This window comes from Monodelphis domestica, chromosome 3, assembly GCF_027887165.1.
Source record: "Monodelphis domestica isolate mMonDom1 chromosome 3, mMonDom1.pri, whole genome shotgun sequence".
In the NCBI taxonomy this organism is placed as follows: Eukaryota; Metazoa; Chordata; class Mammalia; order Didelphimorphia; family Didelphidae; genus Monodelphis; species Monodelphis domestica.
The window spans coordinates 475,694,651-475,714,566 of NC_077229.1; the positions used below are offsets into that span (position 1 = coordinate 475,694,651).

Below are 19,916 nucleotides of genomic sequence, written 5' to 3' on the forward strand. Positions count from 1 at the left end.
AGCCATGGGAATGAATGAAATTGCCCAGGGAGAAAGTAGAGAGAAGAAAATTACTAGACCTTTGGGTAGTAACATTCACATTAAGGAATCGGAAAGAAGACCAAAAAAAAAACAAACAATTAAAAAGAGTGCAGTAGAGTGGTTAAACATATAGGAGAATGAGGAAAATGAAAAACCATATAAAATATTTAATTTACAGAATGATTCTTTGGGATTCTTTGGGAATCATACAGAATGATCCAAAATGGGAAAGGCAGAGTAGTAAAAAGTGTTTTAAATGAAGCTAAAAATATTAGCATTTGAAACTTAGCTCTGTTTATTTCTATGGTAAGTCATCTCTCCTTTTTATGTTTATTTCTTCCTCTGTAAAATGAGTTTGTCTAGATAATTATTGAAATCCTTTCTGGCTTTCACATCCAATGATTCTAAATCACACATTTCTCTGTTGCATTTAAAATTATTATTTTTCAAAATTAAAAAATAGTTTAAAAATAATTTTATTTATACAAAACATTTTCAATACTTTACTGTATAGAGTGAGGTAATAATAATGATAATAATAACAAGAGCAGCTAGCTCTTAAATAGTGCAAAATACTTTACAACTATCTCATCTTATCCTTACAACCACCCTGGGAAGTAAGTGCTATTCTTCTTCCTATTTTACAGATGAGGAAACAAAACAAGTGACTTGCCCAGCTTCAAAAATCAGTAAGTATATGAGGTCATATTTGAATTTGCATCTTCCTGACTCCAGGTCAGTATTCATACTATCATCTAGCTGCTTCACCTGGAATTTTCAAAGAGGAAAGCAAATAAAAGCAAACCATATTAATCACTTGCCCCTGAACCCTAGTCATAAACACACCTTGTACTTCAATGCCTTCTATGATTCTAGGTGAAAGAGAAACAATGAGAACACTGGGGATCTACACAATCTCTCCAGTCTCATAGAAAGATGCCAAAGCTAATACACTGACATAAATTAACAGAAGATGCGCAATGAGGTTTGGAGGACGTCAGTGGACTAACCTAAATAACTCTAAAATCCAAGCCATTCTTTTTCTTCAATCTTAGGGGTTTTCTCTTTATCTGAATTATCTAAACTTAAACTTCAGTTTTCCATTTATTTATATTAGAGGCTTTTAACCGTTTTAGCATTACAGGCTCCTTTGGCAGTATGATAAAACTTATATGGACCATTTCTCAGAACAACTTTAAAAGCATAAAAGAAAATATTAGGATTTCAAAGGAAAGCAATTATAGTAAAATGTAGATATCAAAATATTTTTTCTAAAAGTTCACAGACTCTAGGTTAAGAATCCATGACATAAAGAGACAAACGTGGGAGAGAATAACACTGAAAGCTATTGTCCCTTCATTAAGGTAATGATTAGCTCATTTCAATACCTAGACACTATTCCTTAACTAGAGGGGAGGCAGCTATAAGTGAAATCCCCAGGACAATAAGCAGATAGAATGAGGAAGAAACGAGAAATGAAAGCCCCACTGTTTCCTAAATTCCTGTTTCAGAAATTTAGAAGACCCCTAGGGGTTTAGCAACTCCATACCAGTTTCAGGGAACACAGGCAGGAGAAAAGACTCTGGAATATACCATAAAGCTAAATAAAATTTTAAGCTGTTACTTCAATTCTCAAGGCAACAAGTATCAAGTACTGAGAAATCTGGGCCTCATCTCATTTTTGTTTGTTTTTAATTAATAATGCCAACATCTCGTTTCCATACAGCCTTATGTGGTTGACAGAAGGAACCCAGCTCTGTGCATCCGCATTTGCATTTGAACATGTTAACACCTTCAAATGGTAGAGTTTATGAGCCCCAGAATTACTGAACATCCTATCTAGAAGCCTGAAAACAAAGGAACAAAACTCAGGATGTGTCTCTATAATAGGTACTGAGTTCAGTCAATAAAATTAAGGACCCCACTGGGAATCAAGACTAAAATCACTATGTGGAAGTCAGCGTAACTGGGTTAAAAGCAATTTATTTCTATCATTCCATTTTCCAGTTCCTATAGATATCTTAGGGGGTGTATTGAATTTCAGAAAATGATGGCAAATTGCTTTTGCATCAGTGTCCTGATGATTTTAAAAAATCAAATTAAATACATCTTGTGAAGGACTCAGTCCATCAAATATGGAGAAACAGACCTTAAGACCATATGATATGACAGAATTTGAAAAATAATTGAACAAAGCTGATTCATATCTCATCTTTGTTAGGAATCTCATGGTATGGCACAGTATAAATTAAAGACATGAGAAGTTAGTTACTTTCATGGTAGGCACTGATGGCCAATTCCCAGATGTCCCCAGAAAATCAGGTATAAGTGAAAAACAAGTAGAGAAATAGTGTTTTCACTCTTTAACAATGCAGGGACAAACAGCTGAGATGCTTGACTGCTCCAAAGCCATGTGTGATGGATGGTACAAATAGAAGGATGTAAAACGCACAATGAATGTAAAAATATCTGTGATTTTAAAGAACTTTTGCTCAAGAAATTGGAGGCTTTGATATTGTAACACATTTCACCTGGCACTAGAGACCTCCTTCTAGTTACTGATCTAAGACATTCTTTTAAGTAATTCAGAATCTGCTTAGATATAATCTTTGAGAGAGGGAATGATGCTGTACCATTTCACAAAACGCAGATAACATAAACCAATCTTTCACACTTTTGATTATCACCTGACCCTCCTCCAAACTCAAGGGATTCTTATTCTATATCAAAGAATTTATCAAGTGTGTTAAGACAAGCTTCATAACAGTAGGAAGGTCCTAAGTGGAGCTGTCTCCTGTGAGGACTCTATACTTGGTGGATCTCTAATTCTTGACAGAGAATTAGCCTAAACAAGCAAGAATTTATATAAATATTCCCCCTCATCTTATTATTGATTCTCCCTCTTCCACTATGGCCCTGGCACTGATACTGGGCTTCTGAATTATCCTGGCAGTGAAGGGCCAATTGAGAATTTCAATTCATTTCAACAGCCTCTGAAATTGATGTACTTCTTCATCAGAGCTGAACATAGCACATTATTTAATGTGGACCAGAGCAGCACTGTAGATTCAAGGAGGGTTCCAAAGCCCTTGGCTCTTAAATGTTAACATTTTTAAGCTGCTATATCTATTGCTACCTTATTACAATTCTGTTTTCCAAACTCTTCTTTCTATTCACTCCTGTCAACAATGCCAAAGGGGAAAACAAACCACAGAAATGGGAACAATTCCATTTTCAACGAACACATGCAAAATTAAAAATTATGTTGCTCCAAGCTAAGTTGAAAATAAATATTTATTATGGATATAATGTATATAAATAAGAGCACTAGGATTTAAAAAATGAATTATTGTTCTAGGTTTAAATTTGTTTTACTTGAAATGGTATCACTTTGTAGCCTGTAGTGTGATTTTATAACCTTGGCCCAAAACTGGATTTTTTTCCCCTTGCTGCTCTGATTTAAGTAGACATGGACCCCAATTTCCCTTAACTGTAGGCATGAAGGGCATTCTTTAGAGCCACACATTTGCAGCAACTGGTATATTTTCATATCACCTGTCACTTACAGACTCCAATACTTACTAAGATATTTTCCAGGCAAGATTAGTTTCTGACATGTGCAAGACATCAAAATCAAGCATTACATTGAAAGTAGGGAAAGAAAATGAAAATGTTGCAATTTTTAGGTAATTCTAGTATTTGAAAATGTCACTGTCATCAGTGGATCATTTCTAGATTATACCTTTGTATGCTTAGAAATAGAAAGAGAAAAGTTAACAAACAACCCCCCTCCAAAATTAAAGCCAGAAACTGCATTCAAAACACATACCTTAGCAAACTCTCAGAAATATTGTGATAATTGAATTAAATATTAGGCAAAGATTTTGGCAAATGTAAAGTACTATAAAAAGTATGAGTAAACAATTTTACTATCTTTAAGAACTTAAATGTTTTCTATTTTACCATTTGAGTCTTCTTTTTAAAAAAGAAGTTAATATGAGCATTTTACTGGCTAAACTTGATTTTCTTTTCATAGTTCATAATAAAATATAAGAAATATTGGAATTATTTGCCTCAGATGCCTCTTATACAAAATGGAAAGTAATATTTGCTTTATCTAACTCACAGGGTTGATGTGAGGAAAATATTTCATAAATCATAAAGCTATGTTACTACTCTTATTATTAATAATAATATGAAATAAGGGAAAATACCTTCTATCATCTCTGATATATGAAAAGGGTTCTACATGTTTCCATGTATATGAACATATATATACATATATATATATACATATATATTTCTATATTTGGGGCAGCACAGTGTATAGAAAGCTGAGACTGGAGTCAGGAAGACCAGAGTTCAAATCCAACCTTTAACACTTAGTAGCTGTGTGAGCCTGAGCAAGACATTCAATCTCTCTTTGCCTCTATTTCCTGATCTTTAAAATAGAAATAACAATAGCACTAACTGCTAAGGGTTGTTAAGAGAATCAAATGAGATAATATTCGTAAAGAGTTTTATTATCCTTAAAGTGCTATGTAAATGCTGCTTTTTATTCTTATCACCATTATTATCATTGCTATTCTTCTGGCAAATATTTCTACAAAATTTATATTTTAAATTTTAGTTTTTCTCAATTATATGAGTACAAATTTAACAATTTAAGTGAAATAGAAGAGTACAAACAAAATAGAAATTTCCTTGACTATCAGAGGAGGAAATAGATTATTTAAATTAGTCTATTTTAGTAAAAGAAATTGAACAGGCTATATAAGAACTTCTTAAGAAAAAAATATCATGTCCTGAGAGATTTATAAGTGAATTTTACCAAATAATTTATAGATCATCTAATTCCAATATGAAATAAATTATTTCAAATAATTGGTAAAGAAGGAGGCCTGCCAGTCTCTTCTTATGAAACAAATATAATTCAGATACCTAAATCAGAAAGAACAAAAACAAAGAAAGAAAATGATAGGTTAATTTCACTTGCAAAATTCTAAACAAAATACAAGTCAGGGGACCACAACAATATATTACTAAGATTATACATTATGACAATGGGATTTATGCCAGGTGGGTAGGGATGGTTTAACATAAGGGAAACTATGAACATAATTGATTACATAAAAAGTAACAAAATCTTATGATTATGTTAATGGATACATAAAAAGTTTTTGACAAAAATACAACACTGATAACCAAATAAATCTAATCAAATAAGAGGGAAAAAAGAACAAGAATAATGGATATTATAACCCTATACATCTACTGGAGGAAAAAAGCTACCCTGTTTTTTTGTTTTTTGTTTGGCTCAAATTGGTGCCTTCAGTTCCTCTACAAATAACTGATCCATTTAGTCATATAGTTATATATACATAGGAAGGTTATAGAGCTGATAAATCATAAGAAAGAGTGGGGATTCTTCATAGAATGTCTTTTTCATAAATCATTATACCTCAACTTTCTTTTAACTACTAATTAACCACTAGATCTTTAGTTGGTTAATTAGATACAATGTCACAGCTCTTTCTCCTTTCCTCTTCTTGTTTTGATTTAATACTTTTGACTGATGTATATAAAAGGGGGATCAGAAATATGTTCTTACTGTCAAAGGCCATAATCCCATAGATGGACAAATGTCAACTAAAAACACTGAATCATAAAGGTTCCTGGGTTTTCCAATAGCATTAATGGTCAAGAATATCTCTACTTAGAAATACGTAGGTGGTTTATGGAACCAAAATTATAGTTTGTTTCTAATCAGAACTCTTAAGAATATATTCTGTATATCATTAGGTCTTCCTTGCTTTCCCTTCATCTCCACTTGTTCACACTAAGTGACTTGATGTAAAAGCCAATTCATTTTTATAAGTCTACCTAACAGAATTGCTGCTCTGAAGAAAGACTCTGGCATATTTGAGATCTAGAAGAGTATTAAGTTGGTTTAAGCCTACAAGCATCAAAGTTCAATCAGGCAGCAAACATTTATTAAGCACTCAGAAGTAATTTCAGATTGTTAGGCAAGCCAAAGAGGAGGGCAAAATCCTGGTCATTTGCTCATTCCAACTAAACCTTTCCTTTTACTTTTTCTCCAAGAGGCATGCATATAAAAATCTTCTCTCCTCTAACAGTCTGACACTGAATAGAAATTCTCCTTCCATAAGTAAAAGGCTGTTTCCCTTAACTCTTGAACTTGGAGTTGCTGAAGAGGCAACTCCCAAAGATGATGCTACCCAGAATATTCTCCTATTTTTAGAAGGCTACTTTTGAAGAAATGCTCCTCTCTACCCAAGAAATTAGAGTTGCTGAATTTTTATCACTTAGCCATCTGGTTTTCCTCTTCACAGCTTCTATCAGCTAAGGAGACCAGTTCTCTCTATCTTTGTCTCTGCCTCTCTCTCTCTCTCTCTCTCTCTCTCTCTCTCTCTCTCTCTCTCTCTCTCTGGGATCAGAATTCCCTATTTGGGAAGACATGAGACCACATGCATTTTCCAATGGTCTTTGCTCTACAGCAACCATTAAATGCCTTTTGTTCTGCAGAACCACTCTCACATAGGACTAAGAGCCAAGACTCAGCTTCACTCTAGTCTGTACTCCATGTACGAAAGATAAGAAAAAAGCCAAAAAGAAGAAAAAGGTCACCTTCTTCTTTCTACTCTTTATTCTAAGTATATCAAAATTCCTTCTTTACAATTTTTATTCTCCAACTCTCCCTGCCTGCTTAACGACGGGAATTGATTTTCATTTTTTGTGCCTTCCACATGGTAAACAATAAACATTTGTTTATTATACAAATCATAGAAAATTTGTTTATTGACATAGTGCATAATCCTGGATGGAGAACCTGACTAAAGAATAATTCAATTTGATTCAATTTTACTTTCTATTGTACAATTTTGGCATGACTACATACTAAATCCCTTCTACCTTTCTACATTCTTTTGCAAATTCATAAACAGTAGGCGAGAAGTTATACATGGAAGAAAGAACCTTCTCTAGTAAAAAAAAATATCTTGTTAGACAAAGAAGACAGCATTAATAAGCACTAAGCAAACATCTCTATGTCAGTTTCCATTAGCATGAAAGAAATAAGTAACTCACCTTTATATATAGAGGTTCCCTAGTTTGATCAACAAAAATGCAAGCTTTTTCCTCCCATACAGGATTGAGATTCTTGTGTATTATTTTACTTCTAAAAACTTCTTTTCCTCCAATTTTAAACTTCACGTAGGGATCACTTGTCCCTGTTTAAAGAGAAGCACATTGATCTATGTTAATTATTTCTTATCATGCAAACAGGAATGGTGGATCTGATCATAAAATGTTTAATAGAAGATCATGAAGACAACTTATAGGGAAAAAGAAAACTTAAGGATGTTTTGTTTTTCTTACACAATGAAAGGTCAGTTGCTATATATTTTTAAATCACTGGATAAGTTTTATTTTCTTTATAAAGTAACCCAGTCCTAGTAATTATAATAGCAATAACAACAAAGATTTCTACACTGAGACACTTAATTCAAGTACCAACAACAATAAATTAAACATTTATATAGTGATTTGAGTTTTAAAGAACACTTTGCTGATATCTCATTTGATCTGATCCTCACAACACCACTATGAGGTAGGTTATTATCTCCATTTTATTGATGAGAAATTAAAGCTGAGAGATTATCACTTTGCCCAGGGTTATATCACTATTAATTGTTTTAAGTCAGATTTAAATTTAAGTTTTCCTGAGCCCAATTCCAGCATTCTATCTACTATATCAGTCAGTTGCTTCTATCTTCTAGTAGAAAACAATCAATTAATTGACTTTAGTAGTCTTACATTTGTGGCTAAAACTTCATACCTTTTAAATGTACTTTCTGGAAATGAATCCAAATTGATTCTCAACTACACTGTGAAATAGAAGAGTAAACTGACTGGAAACTGTTACTTGTTGAAATGGAGAGGTAAACTGTTCTCTGACTTTTGACTTGAGAGAGCTGCTACAGGAACCTGAGGCTGCTTATTTGTAATGAAGGTAAGAATGAGAAATGCTGAGGGAAGCCACACAGGGATACTGGTACACAGGGATGCTGCCACACAGGGAACTACTCTGAATAGATACTGGGGAAATTTGGGGTTTGCCTACTGATCCCTACTGATGGCTGATGGATCAATTTAATTCCTAAACTTCTTCCTCCTTCACTACCTCCTTTTACCAACCCTCTCCACCCAGTTCTTCTTGAAGCCTTTGGCTCCTTCCCTCCCCAGTTGAGTAAACTATAAAGATATTCTTTTCCTTTCCCTTTTCAAGTCAAGGGGTTTATTGGGATAACAAGAGGTAAGACGGATGAGGATTTCCCTAATCTAAATGAGATAAAATTGAGGGTTTGGGGAGTCACAAGTGTGACTCTTAGACAGTTAGGAAGATGGACAGCAGCCCTTTCAAAATCTTCTTTCTTCTTCTTCACAAATTCAGCCTGGCTCATCTCCTTTCTCAGCTTCAACCCCAGGGAAAAACAAAGTTCAAAGTCTCTAAGTTTTCTCCTGGTCAGCTCAACTCTCAAATAGACCACCAACTTAATAGCTTCTCCCCATGTCAGCTTCCACTGCTCAAAGCCAGAGAAACAGAGACAAAGTCCCAAAAGCCAAGTTTCTCCTCTCAGTGTCAACTTCAACTGCTCAGAGCCAGAGAAACCCCCCAAAACAAGTCAGCCTCACAAAGGTCTTTCAGTCAGCTTCAAACCTCCAGGGAAAGAGAGTGACTTTCAGTCAGAGACAAAGTACCCTCCCCCCATCAGCTCAAACTGCCACCAACCAGGAACATTCAGTTGGAACCCTGGTTCTTGCATCTTGGTCCACAAGTCCTGCAAAACCTCTCTCACTTCATGTCTCTATCACAATCCCCCCTTTTATTAGCAAAAATGCAACTTGCATTTTATTTTCATGATATTTACCTCATTAGTAATAATTCTATCTTAACTCTTTGCTATCTGAAATATACTCTTACCTTCCCCCCCCCCCCCCACCAAGTAATAAGCTCCTAAACTCATCTTAGCTGTTCTATCTCTCTAAATGCTAAGCTAAGAATGGGTCATAGGGAAATGGTTTAGGTAGGGGAATTACATGAACATAGTTTTCCATAACAAAACAAATAACAACATTCAAATCATCTCAACAATTCAATAACATATTGAACATGCAAATGACTTATCCTAATGTATATATAGTCACTAAGAAAATTTCTTAACACTTACAAATGCTAACCTACAATCATACAATCTGACTTCTGTACTATAGAACTTCTCTGTCTCTATTTCCTAAGCCTTAGACCAATTCACTAGGCTATTACTATTGTTATTAGTTACAACTATTAATGAACTTACTCTAAAAGTTAGCATGTTAGTTAATTTAGTATATGCATGTGTACATAAATCCTTGTAGATTTCTGTGCAAACTCATGCAGAAAACAAAATTTTTTTTCTGTTTGAATTTCCCACAGAAAGTTTTGTCAGTGTCTTCATTTGTTGTTGTGCATGCTGTATACTTACCCATTCCATGAATTATGTTACTTTGCTATGTAGGATGTGTGTGCAAATATATGTGTTGTTCACATGTATGATGCTTCCTTACATAATCTTCATGGCCAAAGGTTCCAAATTTCAAAGTTCCAAAGTTCTTCCGTGTCCAGTCATGTTGCTTGTAGAAATTCTCTTCCTTTCCACTCTGGTCCTTCGTCTGGTCCGCATGCTATTTGCCATCGTCCAGACTTGATCGAAGACTCATTTTCTTCAAATCAGGATCCACTGCAATAATCAGGAACCCAGGAACACAGAAACAATGCATGTATGTGAGATTTATACATGTGTGTTCAAGTAAGAGTGAAAAGTTTTGGCTGTATATCATCATGGGTGCTATCCTTTCATTATTTTAACTTTTGCATGGAAGTGAGTTGAAATCTTCGTGCATGAAGAATTTATTAATCTTTCTTCATGCATGGGGGTAAGCTTTTTGCATTTGTGTCTCTTCGTGCTTGCAAGTTAGGTCAACTTGTGTTTTTCTTCTTGCATGGGTATATGCTTTATTTCTAAGAGTATAATTTTCAATTTTTCTTTTCTTTTCATCTAGGAGGTCTATCATTTGGTTACTGTATGTACTTTTTGAATGGTTATTGTATGTAGTACTTGGAGATAGTTCTTTTTGATTTGTTACTATGTCAGGCAGAGACTATTTTATATTTTACATTGAGGCTTTGTTTCTTTGTGGCTACTACTCTTTCAAATGCAAGTTTTCCTTATGTTTTCTGTTAATGGCTGTATATCATCATGGGTGCTATCCTTTCATTATTTTAACTTATGCAGGGCTCTCTCTACTGTATTCTGGTGGCTAGTATTCTCCAGTGCTTTCCTTTGTTCTCAGTAGGCTTACATTGACCAGGCTTGATATTGCTTTCTTCTTGGGCTATTCATGTTGTAATTCATGACTAGGACTTTTTTTTTTCTCAGATGTCATCAGTGATGATACATATACTCAGATGTCACACACTCAGATACACATTCTCAGATGTCATCAGTATATGTATCATCACTGATGACATGATCACATTGTTATGTCTAGTGAGATATCTGAAACTATGAAATAATATCTTCATGGTATACCCTCACTCCCTTCCTTCCCCTGGTATAGGATGAAGGTTGAGAGATATGGATAACACTTTTTCAGTTCTCATCTACAACTTTCTGTTATCACAGATTCAACCAATGTGAATCCACGCTTCTCTAGCATTCTAGATGTTTGTGTCTGTCCTAGTTATGAAGTTGGAATTTTGCTACAAGTTTAGGAGTGTTCTTATTGAATTACTTATTCTTTTGCTGGGATAATTTGTTCTTTATGCTACCCCAAGACTAGTCTTCATTCACATAAGGTTTTGTATAGAATGTTACCCTATGGAACTCCAAATAATCTTGGTTTCACTGTTACAGCTTGAATGGTAATTGTCCAATGTTTGAAGTTAGAGACTAGAAATGAAATTGTGTATCTATAATCTCCTTCTCCAGTTCACAAAATGTTTCTTAATATTCACCTTCCCATTCAGAATCTGTATCAATGTAATTCAACTTCTCTATAAAATCATTTTCATTGTCAACCCCTAAGCTTGCATAAATTTCTTCCAATGGTATGCAACTTGTTCTGTGCCCAAAGAATAATTCCTCATCATTGTATTGGTAAGAGTTTGTTTGCACTGGTTCCAGGTATTCTATCTTTTCACTTGCATCCCACACATCCCCTTCTTCATCTACCTCTTCATAAAGCTTATAAAACTGATAAGGCATTTCTTCTACATCATCTTCATTCATTATAATTACATCTTCTGATATCCCTTCAGATTCAGTGTCTGAATCTGAGTCACTAAATGCAATCACTATGGTATTTGAATCTTTCTCAATGCCCTATTATATATGCTCTTGTCAGATGTTGGTAACTTTGTTTTGATCTAAGCCTATGTCACCAGCTTCTGTGTTTCTCAAATCAGTTTCTTTTTGTTTCTCACTAGTAACCTTTTGAATGTCATTTTGAATTGGTAAACTTGATGGTATGAGGTTAGCTTCTTGTTGCAGATCTTGTACACTGTTAATAATCATAGATCTTAACACTAGTCTGAGGTTTATGTTTATCTTCTTTCCCATTTGACTGTGTAGAGATAGGAATCTTTCCCTCTAAAGTATTTTGTTCTGAGAATAAAGATTGGACTTCTGCAATTCCCTCTGTGTCAGTAATAGGATGTGTGTCTTCATGTGGCCCCCCCCACAACAACATGTATCTGTTTCTGGTTTAGTAGCCAAGGTGTTCATAACTAATGACCCATTGTCTATACCCTTGCTACCCTCTTCCAGGTGCTTATGTAACCCAGTTAATTCTTCTTGATTTAATTCATTCCCAATGAAATCTTCAATGGAACATGAAACTAAACCATGGCAGTTGCTCTGGCTAGATACCCCTTTGCCATTTAGAATGCTGGCACTAACTGAATCCTTGGTTGTTACTAAGCCTGCCACTCCATCCCCAGATTAAAATTTAACTGATATATCACCTCCAATACTTTGAATAGGTTTATTTTCAAAGGTAAATTCAGTTCCATTATCAGTCACTTTTTCCTTAACTAAATCACTCAGTGCTGGATGGAAAGTATCAGCTTCTGGATTCAAATTAGATGTATTTACAAAGGGTATCTCTGCAAAGTTTGGTGGAACCTCTGTGAATGTTTTTAGAGCCTTATTATCTTTATCAACCGTAACCTTTAGGGAACTGAAATTATGTGTCTCTGTATTAGTCACTAACTTTTTCTTGAGTTCTTGTGACTCTTTCTTTCTTTTTCTATTGCATAATTCAATCCCATTTTCCACTCTACAGTGGAAAAAGTTTTCTAGGAATGATTTCCTTTACAGACTTTTCCTGTGTGGTTACTATATAGGTCTTATCAAATTCTCTCATCTCATTTGCAATTTGAGATGTTATTTCATTAATTTCTGCCTCATTTTCCTTAATCTGGCTCTGCCTTTCTCTTGTTTTATTGCAATGGCTATCATTCACAGAATCACTTTCTTGCACCAATTTTACACTATTTCCCAAGTTTTTTTCTACTATTTTTGTCTGTAGCCTCTTTGTTACTATTTCTTCTATTTCCAAGTGTCTGGCTCCATAATTCCTTTCTAACCATTTCTGAATATTTAGGCTTAGCTCCAGTTTTTATTGCCTTTTGCATTTCCCTCAAATCAGGAGCTTGTTGTGAGGACTTCAACTTGCAGTGTGAACAGCAAGTGGATTTCTTGTACCTAGTTCCTGCAGTATGTTTTTCTCTGTTAGTACTCTCCTGTTTCTTCTTTAAGAAAGTCTCTAATCAAGTGCCCTTTCCGGTGACAAAAGAAACACTCCCTAGTTTCTTTTTGCTCTGATCTTGCCTAGTAACTAGGTTTATTTTGTGTACTAGGTTTTGTGTATGTTCTGACCATGTTCAAATTTTTGATTTCCTCAATTTCCTTCTGCTTCAAATCCTTTTCAGTCCTCTCTAACTTTTCCTTAAGATCTTTAACTTCCTTGCTCTGATCTGAACTATTTTCAAATAGGTAATCTGCAGCCTCTTTCAGTTCAATTAGGGAAACTGAGTGATATCTAGGGAAATAGTTCTTAAAAATGTCCTTAAATTGGGTGTGCATCCCCTCAGAAATTGCCTATGTACATGGCCAGCTGTCTTGTCATTATCTGCTTCTAATCCTAAGATTGCCTCTGCCATTTCTGACAGATGGTCTATGTATGTGGCAGGATGTTCCCCCTTTTCTAGCCTGATCTTATCAAATTTGGACCATGCACTAAGTTTGGAACAGCATTGCTTAATGGCTCAAAGCAAATCCTCTCTGCACTGTTTAAGGTATGACATGCAGGTCGGATTGGTGAAATCTAAATCCTCTCTTTGATCTGGAGTGGGCCAGCTGGTCAAATTGGTCTCAGATCTAGTTGTCTCCACAAATTTCCTTTTTTCATGGGAGCTGAAAAGTTCTGTTAAAAGAAATTCAATATCTTAGAAATCTGGATCAAAGATCCAAAATGCTCTCTTCAGCTCCTTGTGTGCTTTAAAAGAATTGTCCACAAATTTTGGAAAACGACATTTAATGGACTCAAGTTCCTCAGGAGTGAATTGCCTATGGGCCTTTGAATGTATAACACCAGCATTAATTGTTAGCTTGGTGACCATCTTCAAAGGACATATTTTCTCAGGGGCACTAGCAGCCTGGTTTTCATTTTCATTTCTTCCTTCAGTTTCCTGAGCTGCATTCTCGGATTGCCCATTGTCCTTGCCCATAACTAGATCTAAACCTTATTCTTTAATGAGTTGTTCAAATACTGCCTTAATCATTTTGTCTAAGTTGTTGTCAATGGCCATAACCTTCTCTGCCTTAAGTGGAACCATGAATCTGAAAATTTTTCTCATTGGGTAAAAGTCTGTAACACAGCCATGAAGAGTACATATAGATGTGCTAGGACTAGCCAGAGGACTTATTCATGTTGGAAAGATATTTGTAACACGGTCATTGTCAAGTTTCCTACATAACCCACACTTTCCACCACCATTTGAATTAATTTGCTGTATATAATATGGTAAACCCAAAAGCAAGTGAAGGCTGCCAAAACCATCACACCAAAAACCACTTGTTTGAACATATTTACTATCTTTCCTGCCTGTGGGATTGTTGGGTACCATCAGACTAAGGGTGCCACTTGAAATAGAAGAAGTAAACTGAAGGTAAACTGAGGGGAACCTGTTTCTCCTTACAATGACTGCTGTTCTCTGGCTGACTGTGTCTAGAGAGAACTGCTACAGGAACCTGAGGCTGCAATGATTCCATCTTCTCTATTTTTAAAATTTTTTAAAGGTTAGATTATTGGGAAGGGATTAGAGATAACAGGGTTTTCTTAAAACCAACATTAGGCTGAAAAGACCTGTGAATTAAATCTATCTTGCCTAATATATTCTCTAACACTGACTGGGGTAGACCAAGCCTGCCCAAAGAGCAATGAACAGTTCACAAAAGCACTTTATTTACAGACATTCAATCTGGAGTTTAGTCTTTGCTTTACTCTGGGTAGCTGTGTGATTTTAGGTATGTAACTTAATCTCTCTAGGTCTCAGTTTGGTCTTATATAAATATGAGGGTCTTCAGCTACACAATCCTGAAGGCTGCATTCTGATATGAGACTATAATTCTATGAGGCTATACTTGTTACTTAGAATCTGTCCTGTTTTTAAAAGATTTCATAAAAAGGGTTTTCAAGAATTTTCCTTTGTATGTCATTCCCTTGAATAGCAATCTATACAATTGTTTTCATCCCTAAATTTAAAACCCCTTATGAAATTTAGGTTAGGTTCATTTCTAATAACAGCAAAATGTTATTGTTCTCCTGAATAATCAGGAGGACAATAAAGTCACCCATCAATCTTTCCACCCCCCCAAGTTTCAAAAACAAATCCCAACCCCCAAACCAAATGTCTATGACTTTTCAATGAAGAAACGAATACCCAAATATTTTTGATCACTGTATCTTTCTCAACATTCTTTACTTTCTTCTTGATCTATGGACAGTCATAAAATGAAGACAATGCCTTAATTTGCAACTAGTGACAAATGAAAATAATGGAGAAAGTAAGGCATTGGATTCTTTACAATTCATTAAGATACCACCTTAGGTTCTGGCATGGCAAGGCAAAAAAGAAACAATGCCTACCTTGCCCTGTTCTGATTTCTGCTCAGGCATTTTTGCCAAAGCATCATTAATAAGAATACTGACACTCCCTGAGCATGACTGTACCCCAAGACTTTGCCATGGGCCCTCTCTATATAATTTCTATCTCAGTTCTTTCATCAACTTCCATGGGTTCAGTTATTGCCTCTATGAAGGATGTATATTTCCTTCATCTCCACTTATTATCTATCTATCTATCTATCTATCTATCTATCTATCTATCTATCTATCTATCTATCTATCGCCAACCATAAAGACACTACACACCACAAAAGTATAGGAGGACTGAAGCAAAGCTCAGAAGGGGCAGAGTTTAAATACACCTCCACACAGAGGAGTGCCCAGGAGGGGAAGCAACAGGGAGGAGGTAGATGTTTTACAAAATAGCCAGAGGCTGGGAGTGATTGACATCTGGTCAGAACAACAGGTTCTAGATTCAGCAAATTACCTGAAATATCAAAAGACCTGCTCAAACTATGAGGTCAGTGAGGTTCAGGTAGCCCCTTTGGATGACTGTATTCAACACTATAGATCTGTCACAGTTTCCTCAACTATAAAATGAAGATAATAATATCACCTACCACTCAGGGTTGTTGGGAGGATCAAATGAGAGAATCCTTGCAAAGTGTGTAGCATAGTGCTTGGCACATGGTAATATTCAGCAATAAGTAATTAAACAAATAATACTTAATAAATGCTTGTTTCCTTTCCATTCCCACATGCCAAATATATTTATAGCAGCCCTTTTTATGGTAAAATAGCAAACATTTCATAGAAAGCATAAGGACTTAAAAATATAGCCATTTTGGGGACAAATAGCCCTACATGCTTCTATAGTCTTTGAGGGTCTCATAAAATGAGTTATATATGTAATAATGACCTTACATTATATTAAAAAAAAAGTTAATGGAAAGACCTCCAGGAATTGATGCAGAGTGAAAGGAGCAGAACCAGGAGAACATTGTATACAGGGCTGGATACATTATGGCACAATCAAATGCAATAGACTTTTCTACTAGAAGCAATGCAGTGATCAAGGACAAGCCTGAGGAACTTATGAGAAAGAACGCTATCCACATCCAGAGAAAGAACTGGGGGAGCAGAACCTCAGAAGAAAAACATATGATCCATCAATGTGGATATGATTGGGGTTTTGGCATTAAAAGATCTCTCTACTGCAAATATGAATAATATGGAAATAGGTTTTGAACAATGATACATGTAAAACTCAGTGGAATTGCTTGTCAGCTCCGGGAGTGGTGAGGAAATAGGGGAGGGAAAGAACATAAATCATGGAATCATGGAAGAATATTCTAAATAAATAAATAAAATTAAAAAAAGTTAAAAATGTTCACTGGAAACAAGTTAAAATGTTTGACAGTTAAGTGAAGCAATGGATAGAGTACTGGGCCTGGAGTCAAGAAGACCTGAGCTCAAACCCAGTCTCATATACTTATCAATTATATAACCCTGGGAAAGTAATCTCACTCTGCTTCAGAGTCTTTTTCTGTAAAATAGAGATAATAATAGCACTTCTCAGGGTTATTGCAAGGATCACATGAGATCCTCCTTCTCCTTCTTCTCCTCCTTCCTCCTCCTCCTCTCTTTTTCTTTTTCTTGTTCTTCTTCCTCTTCTTCCTCCTCCTCCTCCTCCTCTTCCTCCTCTTCTCCCTACCCACTTTCTCTTTCTCTACTTTAGCCCCCCATCTCCTTTCTATTTTTGCTATTCTTTTAGGAAGATTTATACAAAATAGTTTATGGTTAAAAAAAAAACAACTGTTAATACTTAAATGAATCTGCTTTGTGCTCCTGATACACTGAAGCAGAATCCTTCAGGAATTCCCTCCCAGTGAAGAGATCGTAGACAACAGGTGATGAATGATGCATGCTTTTTCAGACATGACTAATGTGTTTTTTGGTTTTGATTGACTATTATTTGTGGCAAGAGAGTTTTTTTTTTTTTTTTTTGCAGAGGAGAAGAACCATTGGGAAATGGTAGCAATATTTTTTTAAAACAATAAGTAAACTCAGATCCTCCTAACTCCAGGCCTGGCACTCTTATCTACTAGATGCTTCAGCAATGTTTTTAAAAATATATAAAAAATAGATATTAATAAAAAACTAGAACATTAGATAATTTTAGGACTGATTTTTTAAATTTTGCTATGATGTCCTTAATTTTACACCTTTCCCCCCATTTTGTGTAAAATCAACATCTTTCCCTACATAGTACACTGGAAATCATGTTAGATTTATAGTAAAAGAACATGGTTTAGAATCCAGCTATTTCACTTACTAGTTTTATGACCTCGGGCAACTCAATTGATCTCTCTAGTCCTCAGTTTCTTCAACTAAAAATTAAAAGTTTAGAATTAATTCCTTAGAATTACCTCTAAACTCACTTCTATTTCTAGTTGTATGGGCCTAAAATCTTCTACACGATCCAGACATTCCTAGTTTTGACTCAAGGCATAAGGTTTTATTTTTAAAGGACAAGTAATTATTTATATAAAGGCAATTTATTTGGAAAATTAATATGGCAAAAAAGTAATCTGCTGGCACTAAAAACAAAAAACCTTTGACATGTGAATAAATTAAGATATTTTAAAGAATGATACTTTCTTTTTCATTACAGCCTCACTTTTAATGTGAAAGGAATAAGTATTCTGCTGCATCACTTTACCATGAAAATAAGTATATCTTCTTATGAGAAGTTGTTGCAATTTTCTACCTACTTCACCATCACATGTTCCTAATTACCTATGATTGTTCTGATCTCCACAAGAATCAAATAAAGTTGCAAAGATGAGGCAGAAAAGTTGGCTCAGTATCCAGAGCCTTACTCCATGCATCCTGTTCCTGCAGAGTTTCCTTATCTGGGGTCCTGGTCCCTTTGAATTCTAGACAGCATACTTGCTCTGAACTTTCCTAAATCACTATCTCAGTGAATCATGGTTTGTAGTGATTCTCAAAGGTTATAGGAGCAGAATGTAAGCTCAGAAAGCTCCTACAAAGATGAAAAAGCATCAAGCCTGGACCTGTGTTGACTGTATATCTCCTGGCTGAGAATTAGATAAGATGAGTGAAGCTTATTATTAGACTGTCAGCAAAATGATGAACTTTTAGGCTACAACAGCTCTTGAAGGCCATATAATAACTTTGCCTAAGAATCTTATTGTGAGTTGACATGTGTGAAAGGATGCAAATCTACTTTACCAAACAAAACAAGGACTTTGTACCCCATCCAGGCTGTATTTGCCAGAGATCCACATATATGAAAATTGACTATAATTATTTTATGTGTAATGCATTAAATGCCTCAGGATGAAATAAATTAAAAGACATGGTCCTGTCCTAAGGAAATCACATTCCAATTCCTTTCACAAAGTAGAAGAAGCTGTTCACATTAGAATGCCAACATTAGAATACCTTTCATTCTTGTTTCTCTGCTCCTTGTAATGTGGTTTCCAACCTAACCTAATTGAAACTGCCCCCCCTCAGAGTTAACAACTTTTTGACTTTACCTCAATTTTCATATTAAACCCTACTGTAGCTTTTTATACCATGAATGATTCCTTTCTGGATATTTTCTCCGCTTCTGGATATTTTTTCCACTCTCGGATTGCATGGCATTGATTTCTTTTCGTCTTCTTATTATATCTCTGACTTATCTTTGTCTCCTATACTTTGTCTTGGATTCCTGCTCCTCCCCATATTAAGCATGGGAATGGCTGCAAGGCTTTGTCTACAGCTGTCTGTCTTCCATCTACATTCTCTCTTTGGGAGATCTCACTAGCTTCAGTAGGCTCAGTTTCCTGTAGGCTCAATTATTACCCCCTTTCCGGATAATTCCTAAACCTATATATCTAACTCTAATCTATATCTCTTCATTTCTATTCGTTCATTATCAAAGGAGTACTGGTCTAATGGACATATTTACCTAGGCCTCTCAGGTAATTCAAAATAACATGTCCAAAACAGAACACATTTTTCACTTAAAATCTATCTCATCCCCTCAAAATTCCCTATTTCTCCTAAGAACAACCCCTTCATTCCAATCACTTAAATTAATATCCATCACTACCAATAATCTACCTCATCAGATGAATCAAAATGTCTTATCTATTTTTCTATCCCATCTTTTATATTTGTCCGTCTTCTTTACTTAAGTCATTGCCAACTTGGTTCAGCCCCTCATTACATCTTGCCTGGACTACTTCAAGAACAATACACTAGAATAGAAAGGGGAAATAGAAATATAATTGGGCTCTCTGTTTCTAAGTGTGTCTTCTCTCCAATCCATCCATTGTACCACTACCAAACTGATATCACTAAAATACATATCAGCATGGTATTCTCCTTCTCTTCTACAAACTCCAGAATAAAACAGAAACTCTTTAGTCTGGCATTCAAAGCCTTTATAATCTAAGTCCTATTGTTCTTCCTACTTATTTTATAATTGTCCCTCCCCCTGCCATGCACATGATGGTCCCATTCAACTAACCGATTAGCTATTGTCTGGGCAGCTAGGTAGAATAGTGGATAGAGCACTGGGCTTGGAATCAAAAGACTTATGCTCATGAGTTCAAATTTGGCCTCAGACA

General features: G+C 35.3%; 1 protein-coding gene across 11 annotated transcripts in view; it reads right to left on the bottom strand.

Moving 5' to 3' along the window:
- The window catches only part of MCTP1 (multiple C2 and transmembrane domain containing 1), a 774,261-nt gene that overhangs the window by 344,163 nt on the left and 410,182 nt on the right, over nucleotides 1-19,916 (bottom strand). For all 11 annotated transcript variants that reach the window (XM_056820811.1, XM_056820808.1, XM_056820812.1 and 8 more), the window contains exon 3: nucleotides 7,129-7,271. In XM_056820811.1, the coding sequence (XP_056676789.1) occupies nucleotides 7,129-7,271 (143 nt within the window). The remainder of the gene's footprint in view (nucleotides 1-7,128; nucleotides 7,272-19,916) is intronic.